The sequence below is a fragment of the Uloborus diversus genome, chromosome 2, assembly GCF_026930045.1.
Source record: "Uloborus diversus isolate 005 chromosome 2, Udiv.v.3.1, whole genome shotgun sequence".
Classification (NCBI taxonomy): domain Eukaryota; kingdom Metazoa; phylum Arthropoda; class Arachnida; order Araneae; family Uloboridae; genus Uloborus; species Uloborus diversus.
Genome location: NC_072732.1, coordinates 57,959,323 through 57,980,157, shown reverse-complemented (window position 1 = coordinate 57,980,157; position 20,835 = coordinate 57,959,323). Strand labels below are relative to the sequence as shown.

The 20,835-nt window shown below is 34.3% G+C and overlaps 1 protein-coding gene across 1 annotated transcript in view; it reads right to left on the bottom strand.

The window, feature by feature from the left end:
• Window positions 1–12,402: 12,402 nt before the first annotated feature.
• LOC129235166 (uncharacterized) overlaps window positions 12,403–20,835 on the bottom strand; it is a 75,839-nt gene continuing 67,406 nt past the window's right edge. Inside the window, exons 16-18 of the mRNA XM_054868856.1 lie at window positions 18,524–19,942; window positions 17,791–17,855; window positions 12,403–16,226 (exon numbers count right to left, since the gene is read on the bottom strand). Coding sequence (XP_054724831.1) covers window positions 15,144–16,226; window positions 17,791–17,855; window positions 18,524–19,942 — 2,567 coding nt within the window. The 3' untranslated portion in view covers window positions 12,403–15,143. The remainder of the gene's footprint in view (window positions 16,227–17,790; window positions 17,856–18,523; window positions 19,943–20,835) is intronic.

The window sequence follows — 20,835 nt, the reverse complement described above, 5'->3', positions numbered from 1 at the left end:
GGAAAAGCAGCAATAAATATAGTTGGATACTGTGGCAATAAATATTGAGAGTTCAGAGATTGGTAATAAAATGATATGTATGACTTATTAAGAACGTGAGTAAATAGCAAAAGTAGTACTTCCTTGCAAATGAAGAAATTCACAGGACATCAGTGGACGCCCAAAAACAGAAGCACAACCTTAGATATTGGGCTTTGGGAGGGGGGGGGGGAGCACCTTCATTGAGTCTCAAGCAATTCTCCCTAATCCTTGAGTTCTTATGAAAACACGAAGATTGCTAATGAGCCACAAGTAAGTCCGTCGTCATTTAGGGGGTGCGGGGCATGGGCGCGCATAAGCAAAATTTTAAGGGGGGAGGGGGTCAGATATTTTTTTCATGGTTTAGTAAGATACTTTCCGCATAGAAACCGATTTCAGTACAGATTAGAGTTATTGAAATTTGACATTTTTAATAATTTATTCATTAATGGCTGGAGAAATGTTTTTACTTTCTTGCTAGAAAAAGGTACTAAAAGCAAGGAAGTTCTAATTTCCAAGGTAGGGCTTGAGCCCCCACTTGCCCCCCCCCCCTCCATGTGGACGAAAGGGAGGAAGGTCGAAAGTCCCTCTAGCTTTGGAAAAATAATGCTTTTTATCAGTTATAAGTGGATAGCGGGCGTGTGTTTCGTTGTTTTCCCCCCAAGTCAATTCCCATTGAGTGCACACCCCCCTCCCTCCATGTCAAATTTCGAAATGAAGGACCGCAGAAAAATATTTCTGATTGTGCTGCCCCCTAACAGAGAATATGTTAGAATCCCCCCCCCCCTCCCCTTCAAAGAAAACGCAAACCTACCTGGACTTAAGGCTACCCACCGATTTGTTACGTTAAACTATTATTTATTAATTTATTGCAGCGAAAAGGCAAGGAGCAAGTTACTTCTTCATTAAGTTATTTACTTAGCCCAATTTATATAATATGTGCATATAAGTATACAAAGGGCAAATGTATGTTCAAACTGACAAACTAAAAAAATTCCTATCCTCTCTTACTCCATGATTAACAGACATTAAATTAACGTGACTAGGGGTGCAACCCCCCCCCCCCCCCCCCTCCCCGTTTAAAAATTCCCTACTCTTGATTTTCTCCTGCAATAGAAACTGAGTATTTTCCGCATCGTTCCCTTGGTTTTTTTTTTTTTTTTTTTTTTTTTTGAAATGACGAGCCTGTCAGGTGCTTGTACACTCAAAACAGCCTTCATTAAAAAAAAAAAAAAAAAAAAAAAATCAAAACTATGACTTCTTAGTAAGTAAAAAAAAAAAAAAAACGTTTAATACAGAAAAAAGTTCATATAGCAGACGGATTAAGGAGAAAAAAAAAACGATAACACTTGTTTAAAATAGAAAAGAATTTTCCAAGCAATGTTTTTCATATGATACATGATAGAATTCTGAATAGATTAAAATTTGACAAACTCTTAATAAAACTCTATGTGAAACATAAAGTTAAATAACAATTCTTAATAAAACTATTTAATATATAAAGCTGAATAATTTTCTTGTAAATATACAGGCGTCTCTCGTATTCGTTCCGTGTAGTATCGAAATCGTGTTATACGAGACTTTTTCAAATTTATTAACATATTTTTTACACTAATTAATCATGTATATAGTAAAAATCATGTCAATATGTATCGTGTTGTATCGAAACCGTGTTATACAAGACTTAGAAATAATGTAAATCAAAGCATGTCTGTCGTGTTATATCGAAACCAAGTTTCATGAAAAACAAAGAAAAACCTCATTAGAGTTATCAAACGTTAACAGAATGTATTAAACAAAAAAGAAATGTCTTCCTTATTAGAAATAACTTTCGTGTTATATCAAAACCATGAAGTATTAAATTGAAGTTTCGTACTGTGTAATATCGAAACCGTGTTGTGCAAGTACCGTGTTATACGAGGGACGAATGTACTACAGTAAATTTGTTAAAATCGAACGTCAATTACATTGAATGTGTTATAAAATAAAACCTGCTAAGTGTGAAGCATATGCAAAATATAATGCTGTGGTTTTATTTTAATTTAGAAGCAAAATTACCCACTTATAATTGTAATGTGTGTTGTTTAAATGCTAACACTGAAAAACACAATTACAGCATATAACCAAATCCAGAATAAAACATTTCTTAAAATTACATGGTATGATAAATTGAAGAATGTCTCCACATGCTTTTCAGCACTTATTCAACATGGTGCGAATATTTTTAATGCTCTTGCTCAAATGTTCTTGACATTGAAATATGAATATAGCTTAAAATTACTCCTCTGTTAATTTGAAAGGATGATCTTTTTAAAATCTCCACGGAAAATACATGTCTAATGACTATCATGCTAAACTTGTTACCACACTACTATATTATTTTTACCATTAACTACTAATATAGTGCTTTTGTAAAAAACAAATTAAAGTACAAGAAAAATATATTTGACCCAAAGAAAGACAATCATTTTATCTTTTAACTATAGCTTTGAAATTTAATATTTAAATACATAATTTAAAAAACTATATGTCATTGCTTTGACGGGATTTTTGAAACATATCAATAACATAAAGCATATATACCACTACTATTATACACTTAAGTTTTGCTGATACCTTTTACTTAAAATGCAATGTTGATTTAATGCTCATTTTCTTTTGATTCCCCTCACTAGAATACTTTGCTTACTTTCTACTTTCCTCATACCCCTAATTTCTTACACCATAAAATTACACATAGTGATCTCCAAGTTTTAATGCCAGCATGCCAAAGAAGTTCTGTAAATGTTTTTCTTTTGACATTTATGAAACTTTTGCACCAGGAAAAACATTAGAGTACTGAGCTAACTACAGGAATAACTTAGAGAAGCATATTCATTCTTGGTATGATAACAGCAAGAATTTGTTTTAAAATAGAACAATACACAGATTTTTTTTAAGCCGGCTGTGTTACAATTCTAAGCAAAATAATTGTACCAGAAATAAAACATATCTGTGACCAAGTAAAAATGTTCAAACCAAACTTTTTATCTCGAGGAAAATTAGCCTAAAAAATGTTAGCATTTATAAAGAGGGTTTTAGTCAAATTAAGTGACAACATCCCTTTATGTTAATTCTGTAAATGCTTTTTATTACATCAGACACAAGAATCATATATTTAGACTACACTATATGACTGATGTTGAATGCACTTGAATTTTAACAAGTCGGTTTTACAGCGTTATTGCAAGCAAAATTAGTACTTCACAGCAGACTTTAATAAAGTAACTGTTGTGCAAGTTCTAAATTCAACTAGTGTGCTTTAAGTTTCTATAACCTCATCCATCTTCTCATTATTCAGGATCAAACAATTGACATCTTGGTAAACTAACATGGAACCCTTCTGAAAAATGGATACATTAATAAACAAAAAATATATTCATAATTCACAATACAAATTGAACATTCAACTTTGGGCCACATTGAAATAATTATTTTTATACTTATATTTACAGGAAGTTTGTGCATCAGATGAACTTAAAACTGATTTCTGGCTGCAAAGCATAGACCCACCATTTCAAAGATTCTATTGGTTGTTCTTACTCATTGAAAGGTCCAGTTAAAGCATTATTACCAACAAAATTAGGACTTTGCAGCAGACTTTAATAAAGTAACTGTCATGCAAGGTCTAAATTCAACTAGTGTCATGCTTTAAGTTTCCATGAAATCATCCATCTTCTCGCTATTCAGGATCAAACAATTGCCATCTTGGTAAACTAACATGGAGGAACCCTTTTGAAAAATATACAATAAGCAAAAAATGTATTCATAATTCACAATACAAATTGAACATTCAACTTTGGGCACATTGAAATAATTATTTTTATACTTATCCCACAGGAAGTTTGTGCATCAGATGAACTTAATACTGATTTCTGACTGCAAAGCATAGACCCACCATTTCAAAGATTCTAATGGTTGTTCTTGTTCATTGAAAGGTCCAGTTAAAGCATTATTACCAGCAAAATTAAGACTTTGCAGCAGACTTTAGTAAAGTAACTGTCATGCAAAGTCTAAATTCAACTAGTGTCGTGCTTTAAGTTTCCATGAAATAATCCATCTTCTTGCTATTCAGGCCATCTTGGTAAACTAACATGGAGGAACCCTTCTGAAAAATATACAATAAGCAAAAAATGTATTCATAATTCACAATACAAATTGAACATTTAACTTTGGGTACATTGAAATATTTTTATACTTATCCCACAGGAAGTTTGTGCATCAGATGAACTTAAAACTGATTTCTGACTGCAAAGCATAGACCCACTATTTAAAAGATTCTATTGGTTGTTCTTACTCATTGAAAGGTCCAGTTAAAGCATTATTACCAGCAAAATTAGGACTTTGCAGCAGACTTTAATAAAGTAACTGTCATGCAAGGTCTAAATTCAATTAGTGTCATGCTTTAAGTTTCCATGAAATCATCCATCTTCTCGCTATTCAGGATCAAACAATTGCCATCTTGGTAAACTAACATGGAGGAACCCTTCTGAAAAATATACAATAAGCAAAAAATGTATTCATAATTCACAATACAAATTGAACATTCAACTTTGGGCACATTGAAATAATTATTTTTATACTTATCCCACAGGAAGTTTGTGCATCAGATAAACTTAATACTGATTTCTGACTGCAAAGCACAGACAAACCATTTCAAAGATTCTAATGGTTGTTCTTGTTCATTGAAAGGTCCAGTTAAAGCATTATTACCAGCAAAATTAAGACTTTGCAGCAGACTTTAATAAAGTAACTGTCATGCAAAGTCTAAATTCAACTAGTGTCGTGCTTTAAGTTTCCATGAAATCATCCATCTTCTCGCTATTCAGGATCAAACAATTGACATCTTGGTAAACTAACATGGAGGAACCCTTCTGAAAAATATACAATAAGCGAAAAATGTATTCATAATACAAATAGAACATTAAACTTTGGGCACACTGAAATAAAGCATTTTTATACACATGTCCGCAGGAATTTTGTGCATCAGATGAACTTGGAACTGATGACTGACCAGTGAAAAACCCACAATCTCAAAGATTTCAATCATTGCTCTAACAATGACTGCTCACTGAAAGGTGAACTTATACTTCAGGTTCTATTGACAAATGTACCAGGTGCCCTACTAATTTAATAGAATAGTGTTTCATGCTTAAATAATTTAGCTCTTAGCAAACTACAAAAATCTTTCATTTGTTGCTAGACAAAGTTAAAGTTCAGTAGAGATTAAAAATCTGGCATATAATTTTAAGTAATGAATTAAACAGCTAAATAGTTTAATTATGTAAGGATTAGGAAATAAGTATTAGGAAATAAGTATTTTACTCATGATAAACACCTATTTGTTACACATCTATAATGCTGGATAAGAATAATACCTAAAATGCATGAATTTTGAGAGTAAATTAAACAGCATACTGATTTCTGACACCAAGAATATGAAAATTAATAAATGTTCATTTTTGGCACAAGAATGAACTAAATATTCTCCCTATTAGCTAAGGAAGGCTAATAGGGAGAATATTCAACAAGAAGAAAAGATATGATGGTTGAAGGGAAGGGGACTTAACAGGAAGAACCTTTACAGAGTTAATTTTTGAAGGAAATATTTTGCCGGGAAATTGAACAGTTAAAGGGCTATTCCACGGAAAACAGTAATTTTTTCCCACACGTGACGCTTCGTATATTTCATAAAAAATAATAATTTAAAGGATAATGAACAAAATTTTGTTGCTTAAGACATCAGAAACGCATGTGTGACTTCTTTAGCCAAAACTTTCTTCAAAAATTATTTCTTTTTTATGAAATACAGAAACCGTCACGTGTGGGACAAAATGACCATTTTCAATGGAATAGGCATAGACATATTTTTTTTTCAATGGTTTAAGTAATTATTTCTAAACTTATGAGATATGTTTCCTTTACATTGGAACCATAGCTTTCAAAATCTGCAATTTGTTTCGTCATTGCTGTATTAATAGAGCAAAAATATTAGCTTATCCACAAGCAAGTTACCAGAGGTTGACTTTAGATGTGACGCATGTAAATAAATTTTAATTTAAATAACAAAATTGTTTCAGAAGTATCTTTGTATCAAATTTAAAGATTAAAAAAATTGCTTACCCCAGTTTCATTAAAATATTAAGAGATATGACGAAATGTTAAATAAATTTAAGCGTATTTTTGTCCCACATGTGACGGAGGAATGGCCCTAAATAGTTTCAACTATGCAACAGGAAAAGAAAATAAATGTCAGAATGAAGTCATTTGATGCTCAACTACACAGGAGACAGAAAGAATCCTTACTTGACTTGATATCTGAAAGAAAGTTAATTTTGGCAGAATATTAAATTTCAAATTTGCTACTAAATATTCCTAATTGTTCAAGGAACAAAAATGCTTTACAGTACAATTTTTAATAGCGTTCATTAGAAACACATCTTTGCACGCTAATGGCTAACAGAAGGAATCTGCCCTTAAGAATAGATGACAGGAATAAATTTAATTCTGGCAGTAATTAAATTAATTATACATCAAAATGGTTTTACTAAATGAAGGAAACTAAACAATTTCCTCACGATGACAGATTTCTAGTTGACGCAGATCTACGCACGCTAAAGGCTGACTGGAACAATTCTGACAAAAGTCAACACGTCTGAGAAAAATGATTGTTAATTTTTGATAATTAAGCAACTCAGTAGCTTTAATTATGCAAGGAAAAGGAAACACCTAAATGTTTCACAAAGGATAAACGTTTAATGATGTGAATACATGCACGCTTACAGGAAGAATCCTTAAGGACGTCTTAAAGAAATGTACGTTAATTTAGGCGGGAAATTAAAAGAAGCCTAATAGTTTCGATTATTCAAGGGGGGGGGGGGAATCAAAAATCTCAAGCACACGAGAAACGTTTATTTAATGCACACCTATGCAAGCTAACGTCTAACAACAATTCCCATATTATATATCTGAAAGACGTCTAATTATGGCATAAATAAATATAAATTTTGTCCAGATAGAAAGTACAGATGCACAGAATGATAATCTAGAAAAAAAAAGATAAGGCCTAGCCATAATAAATCTTAATACATGCTTTTAATTTCATGACCGTTGTACTGTCCAACCACAGATTGCATGGAATTTTCAAACGTCCAGATCAACGAATCTATGTGAATAAAGGGGAAAAGTAAAAATTTGATGCGCGCATTCCGCTCATTTGAATGAGACTCTGCTTCTGCAAAAGCTGACATCGGTAAAAAATAATAAATTTATCCATTTCCGGCTGTAAAACGGTGTTTGTCATTCCATACAATCCGTGGTCAGACAGTAAGCATAAGTAAAGGAACATGCTCTTTTTCAAAGTAAAAAAAACAAAAAGATACAACTTAATACAGTCACATCCAAGAAAATGTTTCACTTACTTTCATGCATATTTAATTGTAAAAATCTCATCATAATAAATACATTAACACATTACTACATTCTTCAAGCCATTTTTTAAACCACGCACGAGGTACTACAGGAAGAATCCTTGTCGCCAAGTCTTAGAATGATATCATTTAGCGCCAAAATATAGGGTTGCCTCCCGTTTATCTGTCAGGATCGTTCCTGCATTGACCGATTTCCTTTTCGCAATCACGAGCATGTGTGTTGGTGCGTAAGTGTATGTATGCATGTGTGTGAGTGAGTGTTGTGTACGTGCGTGTGCGTGTAGGTGTTCGTGTGTGTGTGTGTAGGCGTTCGTGTATGTGTCTGTGTAGGCGTTCGTGTGTGTGTGTGAAGGCGTTCGTGTGTGTGTGTGTAGGCGTTCGTGTGTGTGTGTGTGTGTGTAAGCGTTCGTGTGTGTGTGTGTAAGCGTTCGTGTGTGTGTGTGTGTAGAGGCGTTCGTGTGTGTGGGACATGGACGCCACCGCCCAGCAAAAGTGGATTCCGGGGGACAGTGCTCAGGACCAGCCGCGCCACCGCCGGTGGACGGTGGTGCTGCAGGCCTGGTCCAAGCTGAAAAAGGAACCGGAACATCAAGGACGGTCAAGTGAGAACAATAAGCAATCGTGATTGCTCAAAAAAAAAGAAAATTAATTTGAATTTTGAAATTTTGAATTCAAATTATGTTTTTCGCAATCACGAACTGAGACAGGACCCTACTCATTGGAGTTATTGTTTCTAGAAACAGTTCCTGCCCCCCACCCCCAAGCCTGTCTCTCTACCTGGGCGGTTACGTGTGCATAGTTGCATGTGTAAGTGTGTAGGTTTGTGTGTGTGCGTAGACCTGTGTGTATGCACGTAGGCGTGTGTGTGTATGTGCGTGAGCGTGCGTGTGTGTAGGACATGGACACCTCCGCCCAGGAGAAGCGGATAGCTCAGGACAGAAGCAGCCGCGCTGCGCCGCGCGCCTGCAGAGGACGGTGGGCGGTGGTGCTGCAGAGGCTTCTGGTCCAAGCTGAAAAAGGCACGGACCTCAAAAACGGTCAAATGAGAACAATAAGCAATCGTGATTGATCAAAAAAAATTAATTTGAATTCTGAAATTTTGAATTCAAATTATGTTTTTCGCAATCACGAACTGAGACAGGACCCTACTCATTGGAGTTATTGTTTCTAGAAACAGTTCCTGCCCCCCACCCCCAAGCCTGTCTCTCTACCTGGGCGGTTACGTGTGCATAGTTGCATGTGTAAGTGTGTAGGTTTGTGTGTGTGCGTAGACCTGTGTGTATGCACGTAGGCGTGTGTGTGTATGTGCGTGAGCGTGCGTGTGTGTAGGACATGGACACCTCCGCCCAGGAGAAGCGGATAGCTCAGGACAGAAGCAGCCGCGCCGCGCCGCGCGCCTGCAGAGGACGGTGGGCGGTGGTGCTGCAGAGGCTTCTGGTCCAAGCTGAAAAAGGCTAGGACCTCAAAAACGGTCAAATGAGAACAATAAGCAATCGTGATTGATCAAAAAAAATTAATTTGAATTCTGAAATTTTGAATTCAAATTATGTTTTTCGCAATCACGAACTGAGACAGGACCCTACTCATTGGAGTTATTGTTTCTAGAAACGGCTCCTGTCCCCCCCAAGTCGGCCTCTCCTCCTGGGCGGTTACTTGTGCATAGTTGTGTGTGTGCGTAGACCTGTGTGTATGTATGTAGGTGTGTGGGAGTGTACGTGTGTGAAGTCGTGTGTGTGTGTGAACGTGCGTGTGTGTAGGACATGGACGCCTCCAGCCAGAAGAAGCGGATAGCTCAAAACCGGAACAGCCGCGCCGCGCCGCGGCTAAAATACGAGAAATCACGAGGGCGAGAGGAGCATTGGGATCAGAGATGTTGATATTAATCGTCGTCTAAGTGAGCTCTAAAATATGTTTTTAGGATGGAGAAGGGCTCCCGAATCTCCTTCCCCTAACAATGCTATAAAAAAAAAAGCTTAATATTACTTTTCTAGTTTTAATGAAATCATTTTGTAGGTATAATCCTCAAAATGAAATGCGCCCCCCATCGTCCAAGAGAGCCTGAAATGCGATTTACAGACTTCGATTTCGAAAAAGTTCTGGAAAAGATCTCCGAACACTCACTCTTTTCCTAATATTACTATAAAACATAGAATAAATAGTGTCTTTAAAACTACAATTTCTAAATTTAGCCGAAGTACCTTAATTCTTCTCTACACGCTTAACGTCTTTAAACAGAGCCAAAAACTGCTCTTCTAAGACTTCAAATTTTATAAATTTCCGGAGGGTCCCCTCGAGCACCTCCTCCCTAGTATCAACACAGATAGCTTTAAATTTCGTTTTAGAAAATTCCTCGGGAGAATCCCCGAAAGTTTTTTCTTAACATGCAACCTAAAAATGACTTCTTGAAAGAGGTTTCGGGAGGGAAGGAGGCCGATAGAGTCAAGAAGAGGCAGGGGGTCCTTTCCTCTATCTTTCACAAACCTAAACCTTAAATCACATCTTTAAGACCTCAATTTTGAAAAAAAAAAATCAAAATAAAGACCTGACATCTCTTTTGTGACGTTAAGAGATTCCCCTAATGTTGTCAAAGAAGGCGTATAGTTGAGTTTTTTTCGATCTTTAGGGTCATAAAACTTCCAGAGACAGTCCGTAAACTTTTTCCATTTCTCAAACGAAACGCCACCTAGGACAGCCTTTTGAAGACTTAGTTGCTAAAATATTTTCATAGAGAGCCTCCAAAAATTCCGATTTTCTAAATTTAACCAATCATTGACTAAAATTGCGTCTATCAGGTTTCACTGACGAAACTTTTCCAGAGAGGATCTCCGAACCCTCTTCATTTCCTAAACGTCACCAGTTATAGAGTAAATTGGAGTGTTTAATGTCGAAAGATTTCCGGGGGAGCCTAGTAACGTAAATTGACCAGAAGTTGCGTAAAACTCCTTCTTAAAGACTCCAATTTTGAAACATTTCCAAAGTAAATCATCAAAGAATTAATTCCTCTCCTATAACGTCCCCAAAGATAGTCTATAATCGTGATTTTCCAAGTTCTACGGGGGAAAACTTTCAGAGAGCCCTGGATCTACAAATTTTGGGCCCATCTGCAACAAAATCTCTAGGGCCCCTCCCCAGAGGCCAGCAGTGTATATTTGCAATGTTAATAAGCCTTACTGCTAGTTTTTCTTTTTTCCAATTTTCTTCATTCAATTTCTTAGGCAGTTGGGCCTTTTAAAACGTGCGCCCCCCCCCCCCCACACACACACACATCGCAGGATCTGCTGGTACTTAGATCCGGGCCTGCCCTGGACCATCACAGATAGCATAAAATTGCGTTTTTAACCTTTTATTTGTGCACATTTCTGGAAAGAGCATTCGATTCCCTAATATCATTGAAGAAAGCTTGAAATTGACTATACTAAGGGAAAATACTCGTGAAGGAACCTCAACCTCATCTCACCAAACTTTACTACCAAAACGTTCCGAAAATTGCGTTTTTGACATCACATTTTCAAATTTCTACGGGAGGGTCCGAACACCCTTCACGCATCTACTTTTTTTTACTACCTTTCTCTAGCAATAGCTGGGGTATAATGTTTATACCTTAGCTTTTCTCTTCGTTTTTCCGAAAGGGAGCTTTATACTCAGTTTTATAAGAGGTTTTTGCCTGAGCATGATTTTAGCTACTCCAGACTCATGAGCATAAAGATAGAGTGCAGCTGCAATCTCCGGATGCTGTAACTTACATTTTCGGTTTGCTTGCAATTCCGTCTTAGCTCTGGCCATGGGGTGGTAATTTGTAGCTTTATATCCAACTGAGGTGCATATAGTGTTTTCAGACCTTTAAAATATTCGCGAAATTATTTATGTTCTATAGTATACTATATAAGTTTATTTCAAGTAAAAACCTGTATTTAAAGTCCTAAATTTTTCGGGGGAGGGACCCTTCGTAGAGAAAATTTCATCGTTTAAACAAGGGTGTATGTCCCTCTAAGAGCGGGTCCCCCCCCCCCCCCAACCGAGATTGAGAGTATCTGAAAAAAACGACGATAAAAAATACAATCTAAAACGGTAACTCCCCACTTGGACCGAGGTACGCTAATTCCTTGCCCAAGTTCTAGATCCGCCACTGGATAGGGCCACATACTAATCTATGGCTAATTAATTTATTACTATTGCTAGGAACTTATTTCAATTTAATGAGACAGACCGAAATAAATATCTATTGTATAAAATAGGTGGGAGATTTAAATGTCAATATGAAATATGAATATTGAGAACTTTCAGATTCAGTGCTAAAGCCATGCAGCACTGGTTTTGGAGGGAATTATTATTTTAAAATAAGCATACAAACTGGAAAAGGCTAGGAAAAAAATATTTAGGAGTTCAAGATGCAAAACAACGCTGTATGTATAATTTGTTTTAAATATTCTTTCATTATAATCAAAGAATTTTATGTTTTGGCGCATGTGAAAGCTGCCATATATACGTGGGAACTCATATGGGGGCGGGAAGTGGGGGCTCAAGTCTCCCCCCTCCCATACAAATTTGAAATTTCTTGCTTTTAGTATTTATTTCCTTGCAAATATGTAAAAACATTTTTTCTACAGCCATTAATGAATGAGTTATAAAAAATGTCAATAATTCTTATCTGCATTAAAATTCGTTTCCATGGAGCAAATGTCTGAGCCCCCCCCCTTAAAATTTTGCATATGGGTGCCCATGCATACACATGTGTGTGGTCCAGGAGAAAAAACTATACGGTTGAGTACTGCTGCTCTAGAGGGGGGGGGGGAGGTAATACTTTACCTTTAGATGAGAGGAGAGATATGTGTTATTAGAGAATATTTTAGACTAGCAAATTAAATGATTAGAAGAAAATGTTTTAAAAAATAGAATCCAAAGTACTATTTCAATTTTTTTTATTAAAACTCCATTTTTACACTAAATGCTAAAAACTTGTCTTATTTTGCTCCTATGTACATAAAAATATTGATTTAAAACATAATCGGTGGTCAAAAATACTGTATTAATCTGAATATCAGATTTTTATAATTTTAAGTACACAACATTTCTACACTTTGGCACAATATTCATGAATGATAATATCTGCCCTGAATAAAACAGTGGGATCATAAAAATGAACAATGATAAAATTCTAAGAAATCTTGAAACTTAGGTCTGATTTTTTTTCCCTCCTTATCTCTTCTTAAATATCTTTACTTATTAAAGCTTTTATACCTGGAGGAAAAAAACATTTATACAATAATTTTAATGCTATGCTCAGAAGGACAAAGTAAATTCTGGTGCATTAAGACTCTTTTCCTCAAGGAAAAAAAAAATACATAAATGAAAAATAGTAAACCTTCTATTATTAACAAAAATTATTCATTTTTTAAAATGTTATGTACATATTAAAAATAAAATAATATGTTTTGAAAACGTTTACAGTTTTTATCACAGAAATTTTAAGTACATTTCAGGACATTTTACAGCTTTTTATACAACATATACACACAGAAATATACAGTGACCTTTCTTTCTCTTCTTTTTTAATTAAAAAAAAGTATTTAAAAGATAACAATTCATACATGTTGTGGGTGTGACTTTTTGTGTCACACCCCATAGGGTTCCTTAGGTATAAAAATATATAACAATTAAAAGCCAAAGATTAAAATTCTTGGACTAAAGTGCAAATTCTTGGACTAAAGTGCATCAACGTAAAATTGTCAGGAAATTTAGGAAATGAAAGATATCATGACTGTCATAAAGACGTACTGTAGGCAAAGATCATTGAGTGCATTTCAAACAGTTCAATTCAAGGGCAGACTGGGTCCCTTGAGTGGGCGCCAACCTTGGGAAAAAGAAAAGTGCGAAAAAAAAAAAGGCACATAGGCGGGAGGCCACATCGGCCCGTGGGCCAGTCCGCCCCTGGTTCAATTCAGGGTATGAGGCAGAGTTTGCCATCAGTTTGAAAATACTTAAATTTTGTGGATTAAAACAAAAACTCAATCCTATATTGTTTTGAAAAAGGGGAAATTAAACATTTAATTTCTTTCATTTTTGTTGTTTGAAACTAACCAACTAATTCATACTTTTCAGCTGAACTGATTTAGCAGCATGTGTATTTTGGAATTCATATCAGTTTTTCACGCATGCCCTTCTCTCGCTCATGTCTTTATCTTACGATCTCATCAGTATTCTAAGTTTGCACTGAATTGAGAGGTTACTGTACATATGTATGTATACTTTTTTTCCCCATATGAGAGAAAAATATATTGGAATGAACAACGTTAAAATTATATTTCAACAATATAAACATAAACATAACATAAGCGATATAGAATGAAATGTTTAAAAAATAATAGTAATTATAACAATAAATATTCAAAATTTATAAATGATGAAATGAAAACATGAACATGGTGTATCCAGAAGCAGAAATTTCAGTAGGATCTCATAAATACAATTAAAAAAAACTCTAGACAATAATGAAGTCAAGTAAGTAATAATAATAAAATGTAAGGAATCATTAATATTAATCAAAAATCTGTTTAGAATCAGGTTCAAGGGGGAAACTTTTTTTAAAATCTACACAGGCCTAGACATAGTTGCCAACAGACTGTGTTAGGAGCCAAATATAGCGCAGAAAAACACGTAAAACAATTAAAATCATCAGCAGAACTTACAACTACCATGTTACTATATTGTCATGTCCAGGACAGTTGCTTAAGTTGCCACCACTATTGTCGAGGTAAAACTGATATAGATCTTAAAATCTTGAAGAATGCTACACAAGCATAGAATTGGGAGTATACAGAGTTAAGTAAGAAAACTAACTTTTGCTCCCCACTCCTATTAAAATTTTGTTTCCTCTCTCTCTCTCTCCCTATTTCTATTCCAAAAATTAAGTAGAAAAAAATTCTCTCAGTACTTTTCCAAAAAAGGAAACATTAAAAAATAGTTCTGCTTTTATTTATGCTGTATTATCAATTGTATTAGGTTAAGTATTTCTGAATGACTACTTTGGATGTTCGAATTGTGACAAGCAATTTAAAAGCTTTTCTAAGTGATGGAATTCCACGATTCGTGAATTAAAATTCAAAATTCCGATGTAGCCCCAAAAAAGTTTTGCCCTTCCTTTTTATTGCAACTTTTGAAACTATGTGTAGCACAGCAGATAAAGATGTCATTTCAGATGCTACTTTAGCTACTTTGATCTGGTTGAAAATTTAATTTTGAAAACCATTTGCAGTTCATGTGAAAAAAATATTCAGGGCAGGTTCCACCTCCCTAACTTCTGCTATTGGTGATTTATATCAATCTAGCTATCTAAAATGATAAATAGATAAATATAAGGGGAAACAATGAATTTGCCTAAATGCTGTAAAACTAAAATAACTTTTTAACTTTTATAAAGAGCTATACATATTTGCAACTGAAGAAATCAAATTTTACAAATATACATATTGCACGAAATTATGTTACATTTCTTGTGCTTCAAGTTTTTTCTTGTCATCAAAACACATATTTTGGCAAATTAATAAATCACGCATATTTTTTCCTCTCGCTTGCTATTTCAAAATAAAATATATCATTTCAATTATCACAAGAACATTTATGAAAATATTTACAGCAAATATCAAAGGTATTAATACTCTACTTCTGTTGAAACCTTGACATATAATAAGAACAATCTGGACAATATAAATTTGGAGACACTACCATTTTTTTATGGCACAAATGGCATGGAGATTGATTGGTTGATTTTGAAACTTCAGAATGGCTGCTATCTTGAGATACAGGTGATTCAGAATTAGATTCATTACAAAAGTTTTTCTTACTATCATTTTCTGAAAACTGCTTGTTATCTACATTTGGCTTCATTAAATGCTGCTTATAAACCCTTTCTAACAAGGGATTTGGAATGAAGTCATTGTCTTCGTCCCCCGCACATGCTACAAGAACAACCTTGTCTGAAAATGTAACACTCTTTTTTGGACCTCGCCTCCTCTTTGCTTGCTCTAGAAGAGCTTCAAAAGATATACAGTTATTCGGATAATACCGTGAAAAGTTCCTATCATTCCGTAGCAATTCTAGTCTCTGTATAGCCGTTTCATAATCGGGTGGTTTATCTGGTCGTTTTGCTTCGGGAAGAACAATAGCATCCCGTGAATACTGTGAAAAATTATCATCTTGTGCTTCAAAGTTCGTATTTGTATTTCGAAACGATGACCTATTAGTTCCTATTCTTAACACATTAGTTAACTGTGCATCAGTAAGATGCGGGTTATAAACACATCCTGATGTTGATTGGCTTGTGTATGGCTGTTTGATGGTGTTATGTCCACCATTCTGTTTGCCTTTCCCTGAGCTGTGCATAGGCGAATCAATTGGTTTCCTTAACTGTTTTTGAGTCACGAGCATAGAATGTTGATCGGGCACAATATGCAATTTTGAATGGTCTGTTTCAATATTTTGTGGTAGATACTGTACATTTGGAACTGACTGAATGTGTGTTCCATTCTCACTTGCAATTGTATTTACTGTAAATGTACCAACAGGTGTTGTGGAAGTTGATATTTTATCCTTTTCATCTGATGACACTTCAGAAGTTACTGGCACAGTACCTTTTTCAAATCTTGATGCTAAATCACGAACAGATTTTTGTTCACCATTAAGACTAGAGTTCTGATTATTGCAATATTTGGACTCACTTTGAACAGTATTATCTGTGTTTACCTGAAAATTAAGAAGAAAAAATATTATTATGAATAAATAAAATTTATTCAAATATTTTACTATACATCACAAGCACTTATATCCAATGTTAAGTCTGTCAAGTCTAGTATGATACTGCTTATTGTTAATATTAGATTAAAAACAAATAGTGAGATAAAAAAAGTGAACTAAATCTACAAATATATAGGGTGTCCCAGAGTGCTGCGTACAAACTTGGAGATAAGGTAGAGAAAACGATAAACTGCAAAAACTGTATTGGAACATATGGCCACAGATGCAATGCTGATGCACGTGTACACTAAGTCAAAAACTGATGGTTGTGAAACAGATTACAAATTTCACCACTTCCTATTCAAGTTTGTACATGGATGGGTAAGAATAATACAACTAATAAGTCGAAAATGTCACACACACTGAGGTAAGCATGGATTTGGGTTTGTATTTAAGTACAATAATTGAGGGGGAAAATATTAAAATATATTGCCCACTAAGAGGACACGAAAATTGTCTGCTAACCAAAACTGCTGTTCAGGTGCGAATAGCAGTGGCATAACTCAGCTTCCAGACCACTGATCGAACCAGCTGACAACTTTCTGATCGAGGGAGCATCCCTCACTCATGACAGTTCTTGCATGTAATTGACTTTCTTTCAGAAACCTATAGTAAATTCTAGAATGACTGTGGTGTCAGTCATTTAAAATTACTTTAAAGCGCGTTACTAACTTTTCATAAGTTGATGCATGATAAAAAAGCACCTATATATGGTTCATCACTCGTAGAAGACCTAGAGTCTGAGTAGTTCATAGTATTTTCCTAGTCTTATGTCTAGTGTAGTAAGTATTGTGTTGGTTTTGTTAGAAACTGTGTATGTTGCCCACTTCCTCCACTAGATGGCGCTGTCACCAAATAGGAAACCAGGAACTTTAATTCCTTGTTAGAACTCAACTCGCTTCTCTCTGACTGCTTATAGTGTAAACATGTAGTGCTGTAATATATATATATTAAATTTATGTTTCTTAGTTTAGAAGGAGTTGTGTTTAAGTGTGTCCGTAAATATTCATCTATGGATATCAGTCTCATTTAGCAGAAGATCCCTCCAACATATCAATTTGGATTATAGATATACAAAGACAGATGAAGAACATATATGATAAGGTAAGCTGCATGCTTCCTTAACTGCATTGATTTAAATGCCTCTCTAAGAACGAGTTGACAGACATTTTATGTTTATTTAATTCTAATAGGTTTTGTGATTGTTGATAAATACAGTTAGCTGTTAAACAAGCATTAATTGGAATTCTAAACTTTAATCTAGACTAAAACTAAAGTAACACCAGCTCACAGCCGCACTTTATAACATTGTATCTCCCACAATTGAGTTTTAATTCATATAAAAAATAGTGACTTTTATGAAGAGTGCAGCAAAGAAAAATGGAAAAAAGCCGAAATGGACAAGAGAATTGTACATACTAATGTTAAAGAGAATTTCAAATCAAAATAATCTAAATTTAAAAAAGAAAAAAATCCAATGAATGATTATGTAAAGCAAATAGAATATGCTTACCATACATATAGTATGATTCTTGGAAAAGTCATCTTTGGGACTCTCTGAATTCTTTTTTGAGCAAACTGCACAGAAAAAAAAAAACGAATATTTATAGATAAATGCCACAATATACATTTCTTGTATTTATTATAAAATTTAGAAAACTTTCAGAAAATGTTTTTCAAACACATATTTCAGTGTTATTCAATCCTTCCTTTTTGAGCATTGAAACTAATTGATTTAATAAAGTAAATTAATTTATTTGAATTCATGCATTTTCTGCGATTAAAAATTATACAAACCAAGATAATGTTTTATTCAAAGTGATTTTTTTTCGTTTCATTTGTGTTGTTAATGTTAGAAGCTTAAAAAATAACTTTTTATTAGATATATGTCACTAAAGATTATGGATAAATAATATATTATCTTGAAAAATAAAGTATTTATTTTCGAGGTAGACCGCAACGCAGCTTGAGCAAATCTCCATACGAAAATTTGAAAATAAAAATTACAAGCATTACTTAAGAGGCAAAGATTGACACCTTGTTGCTTGGGCCAACTTGCACCAATTGCAATTTAAAGCTGGCCCACTTCAAATCAATGCATTGTTGTTAAATTAATGTATAGTTTAAAAAACAAAGCAACTGAAAAATATATACATATTATAAGCATCCTACAGATAATTAAATGTTTGATCTTGCAATAAATTAATAATCCTTATTTTTATTAGCAAGTAAAGACCCATGCTTACTTAATTTTTCATCAGCTCCAGACTTGCATTCAGACAACCACCTTTCTCTTTCTTCTTGTAATTTTCGTTTTTGATTTATTTCAACTTGTTTTAGTTGTAATTCTTTCAGCCAAACAGCACTGGCAGGATGTACATCCTCATGATTATGCAAAACATATTGAGAGTTTATAGTTCTGTGATCCTTGGGATCTCTACTTAAAGGTAAGTGATGACCAGCTTTTTGCACATTATTGCTTTTATGTGGACTAATGGTATTGCATTTTGTAACATATATGGAATGAGGTAGTTCAAATTTTGAAGATGCATCAGAACTCTGAGTAATCTTCTTTGGTGAGATGTTACATTGGTTTGAATGGGTTATTGGTGGAGGAGGCTTGTATGGTGGAGGTGTATGAGTTCTAATAAAGGATTTCTTTGAAGTTCTTGGATTGTCCAGCAATTTGTGGACGGGCGAGGAATTTTCCTTTTCTAACTGTGAATTCATTCCATTTTCAATGTCAGAAAAAGACGAGTTTCTGCCGTCTTGTTTTTTACGACAAGGAACAGGTGTTTGAGCAAAAAAGCAATCATCAAACGATCGCGCCATCTCTCCTCCAGAATCTTGACCTTCCCGAAGATCAGGCAAACTGCGATTTTTTCTTCTCATAAATCCTCCCATAAGTTTTCTTCGAATTTTATGCTGCTTTTTAGAAGGTTGATCCACAAAACTTTGATTGTTATTCAAATTTAGATCAGATAACTCACTTTTGGAATTAGAGGTAGGTCCTGAGTACGTCCGATACAAAGATTGTTTCTTTGTTTGCTCCCACTCGCTAGAATAGTCACTTAAATCTGATTCTTTACCAACATTTTTATGAGATGGGACAGATTTCTTTTTATTGCAAGGAGATTTGGACAATTTGTCCTCTTTATTTGAAGTTCCACTACTTGGGCTAACCTTTTGGGAACTAATATCACAAATATTTTCCTCACTTTTATTTTTCTTTTCTTTCATGGATCTTTCATCAGAGCTTTCATCACCTGTTAAAGATTCTACAAAGGAAGATAATGCTCCTTTTTTCTTTAAACTTCTTTTTGGAAGTGTAGCATAAATTTCAATGTTTTTGTCTGAGGAAGAATGATTGTTCTCTTGATTAGAACTATTTTGCTTTTGATCTTTAGAATTCTTTTCACAATTAGCACTATCAGAATTGCATTTGTTTTGGGAATCAGTAGCAGTTTTATTGCTAGCTTTAGTGTGCGTATTTCTACTAATTTCAAATAATGCTTCTTTTTGCTTCCTCCTCAAGGCAACCTCAGCTTCCTTTAGCTTTTTATGTAAATTTGAAGATCTAATGAGACACATGCCATGCTTCATTTTAGCCATAGCTAATGCCTGACTATTAGTGTATGGTACATCCATTGCAGCTCTAGCTTTAGCTGGAACAGAAAAAAAAAATGACATATAATAATGGTTTCATTTTAGAATAACTGAAAATAGAAAAGCGTTATAAAAATTGACTTTAACCAATTTAGTACATCATATGATGCTTTACAAATTAAAATTCTTCACTCAACATTTCTCAACTGTTAATCCTTTGAAACTGAAAACGAATTCATAAGCAGTAGTAGATTTTTTCGGGGGGGGGGGGGGGGGGGGGGGGGGGGGGGGCAAAGTTAATTTAACCATACATTTAACATTGCTTTATTTCTTCAAAACATAAATAATATTTTTATTTCTTTAAAAACTGCACACACAAAACATATTTGAAAAATAATTTTGGTGCTATAGGAGTACTACTGTAGTCAGCGGTCAGTCATTCGGAAAATATTCATAAAACTCTCGAGTTAAGAATTCAAGAGCATATTACATCGCAATTCATTCATTAATTCTTTGATAGAAAAAAAGTGCTTATTAACTTATTTTAAATAACCTCTTGTTTTAATTGTTATGACCATGTTTCTGAGTAATACCAAATACCATGCATTATTATACCACTTTGGTAAAATTATATAAGGTTCAGTAGTTAATTGGCTTAAAATGTTAAAAAAATATTTTTACTACCACCAGGGTTGCCACAGAAGTTCAAGAATGAAATTGCCTGACGTTTCCAGATTTTCCAGTCGATTTTAGGAAAAATTCCAGGATAATGTATGTCAACTTACGTTATTTAATATCAATACAATATAATTTTTACTGTAAATAAACCAAATTTATTAACCAAAAACTGCTTTAAAACATTAACGATAATTGTTATCAATATCTGGGTTAAGTTAAGATAAACTTGAAATTTAACTACAAATGCTTTGAAAGATCAGATATTTCCAATTAA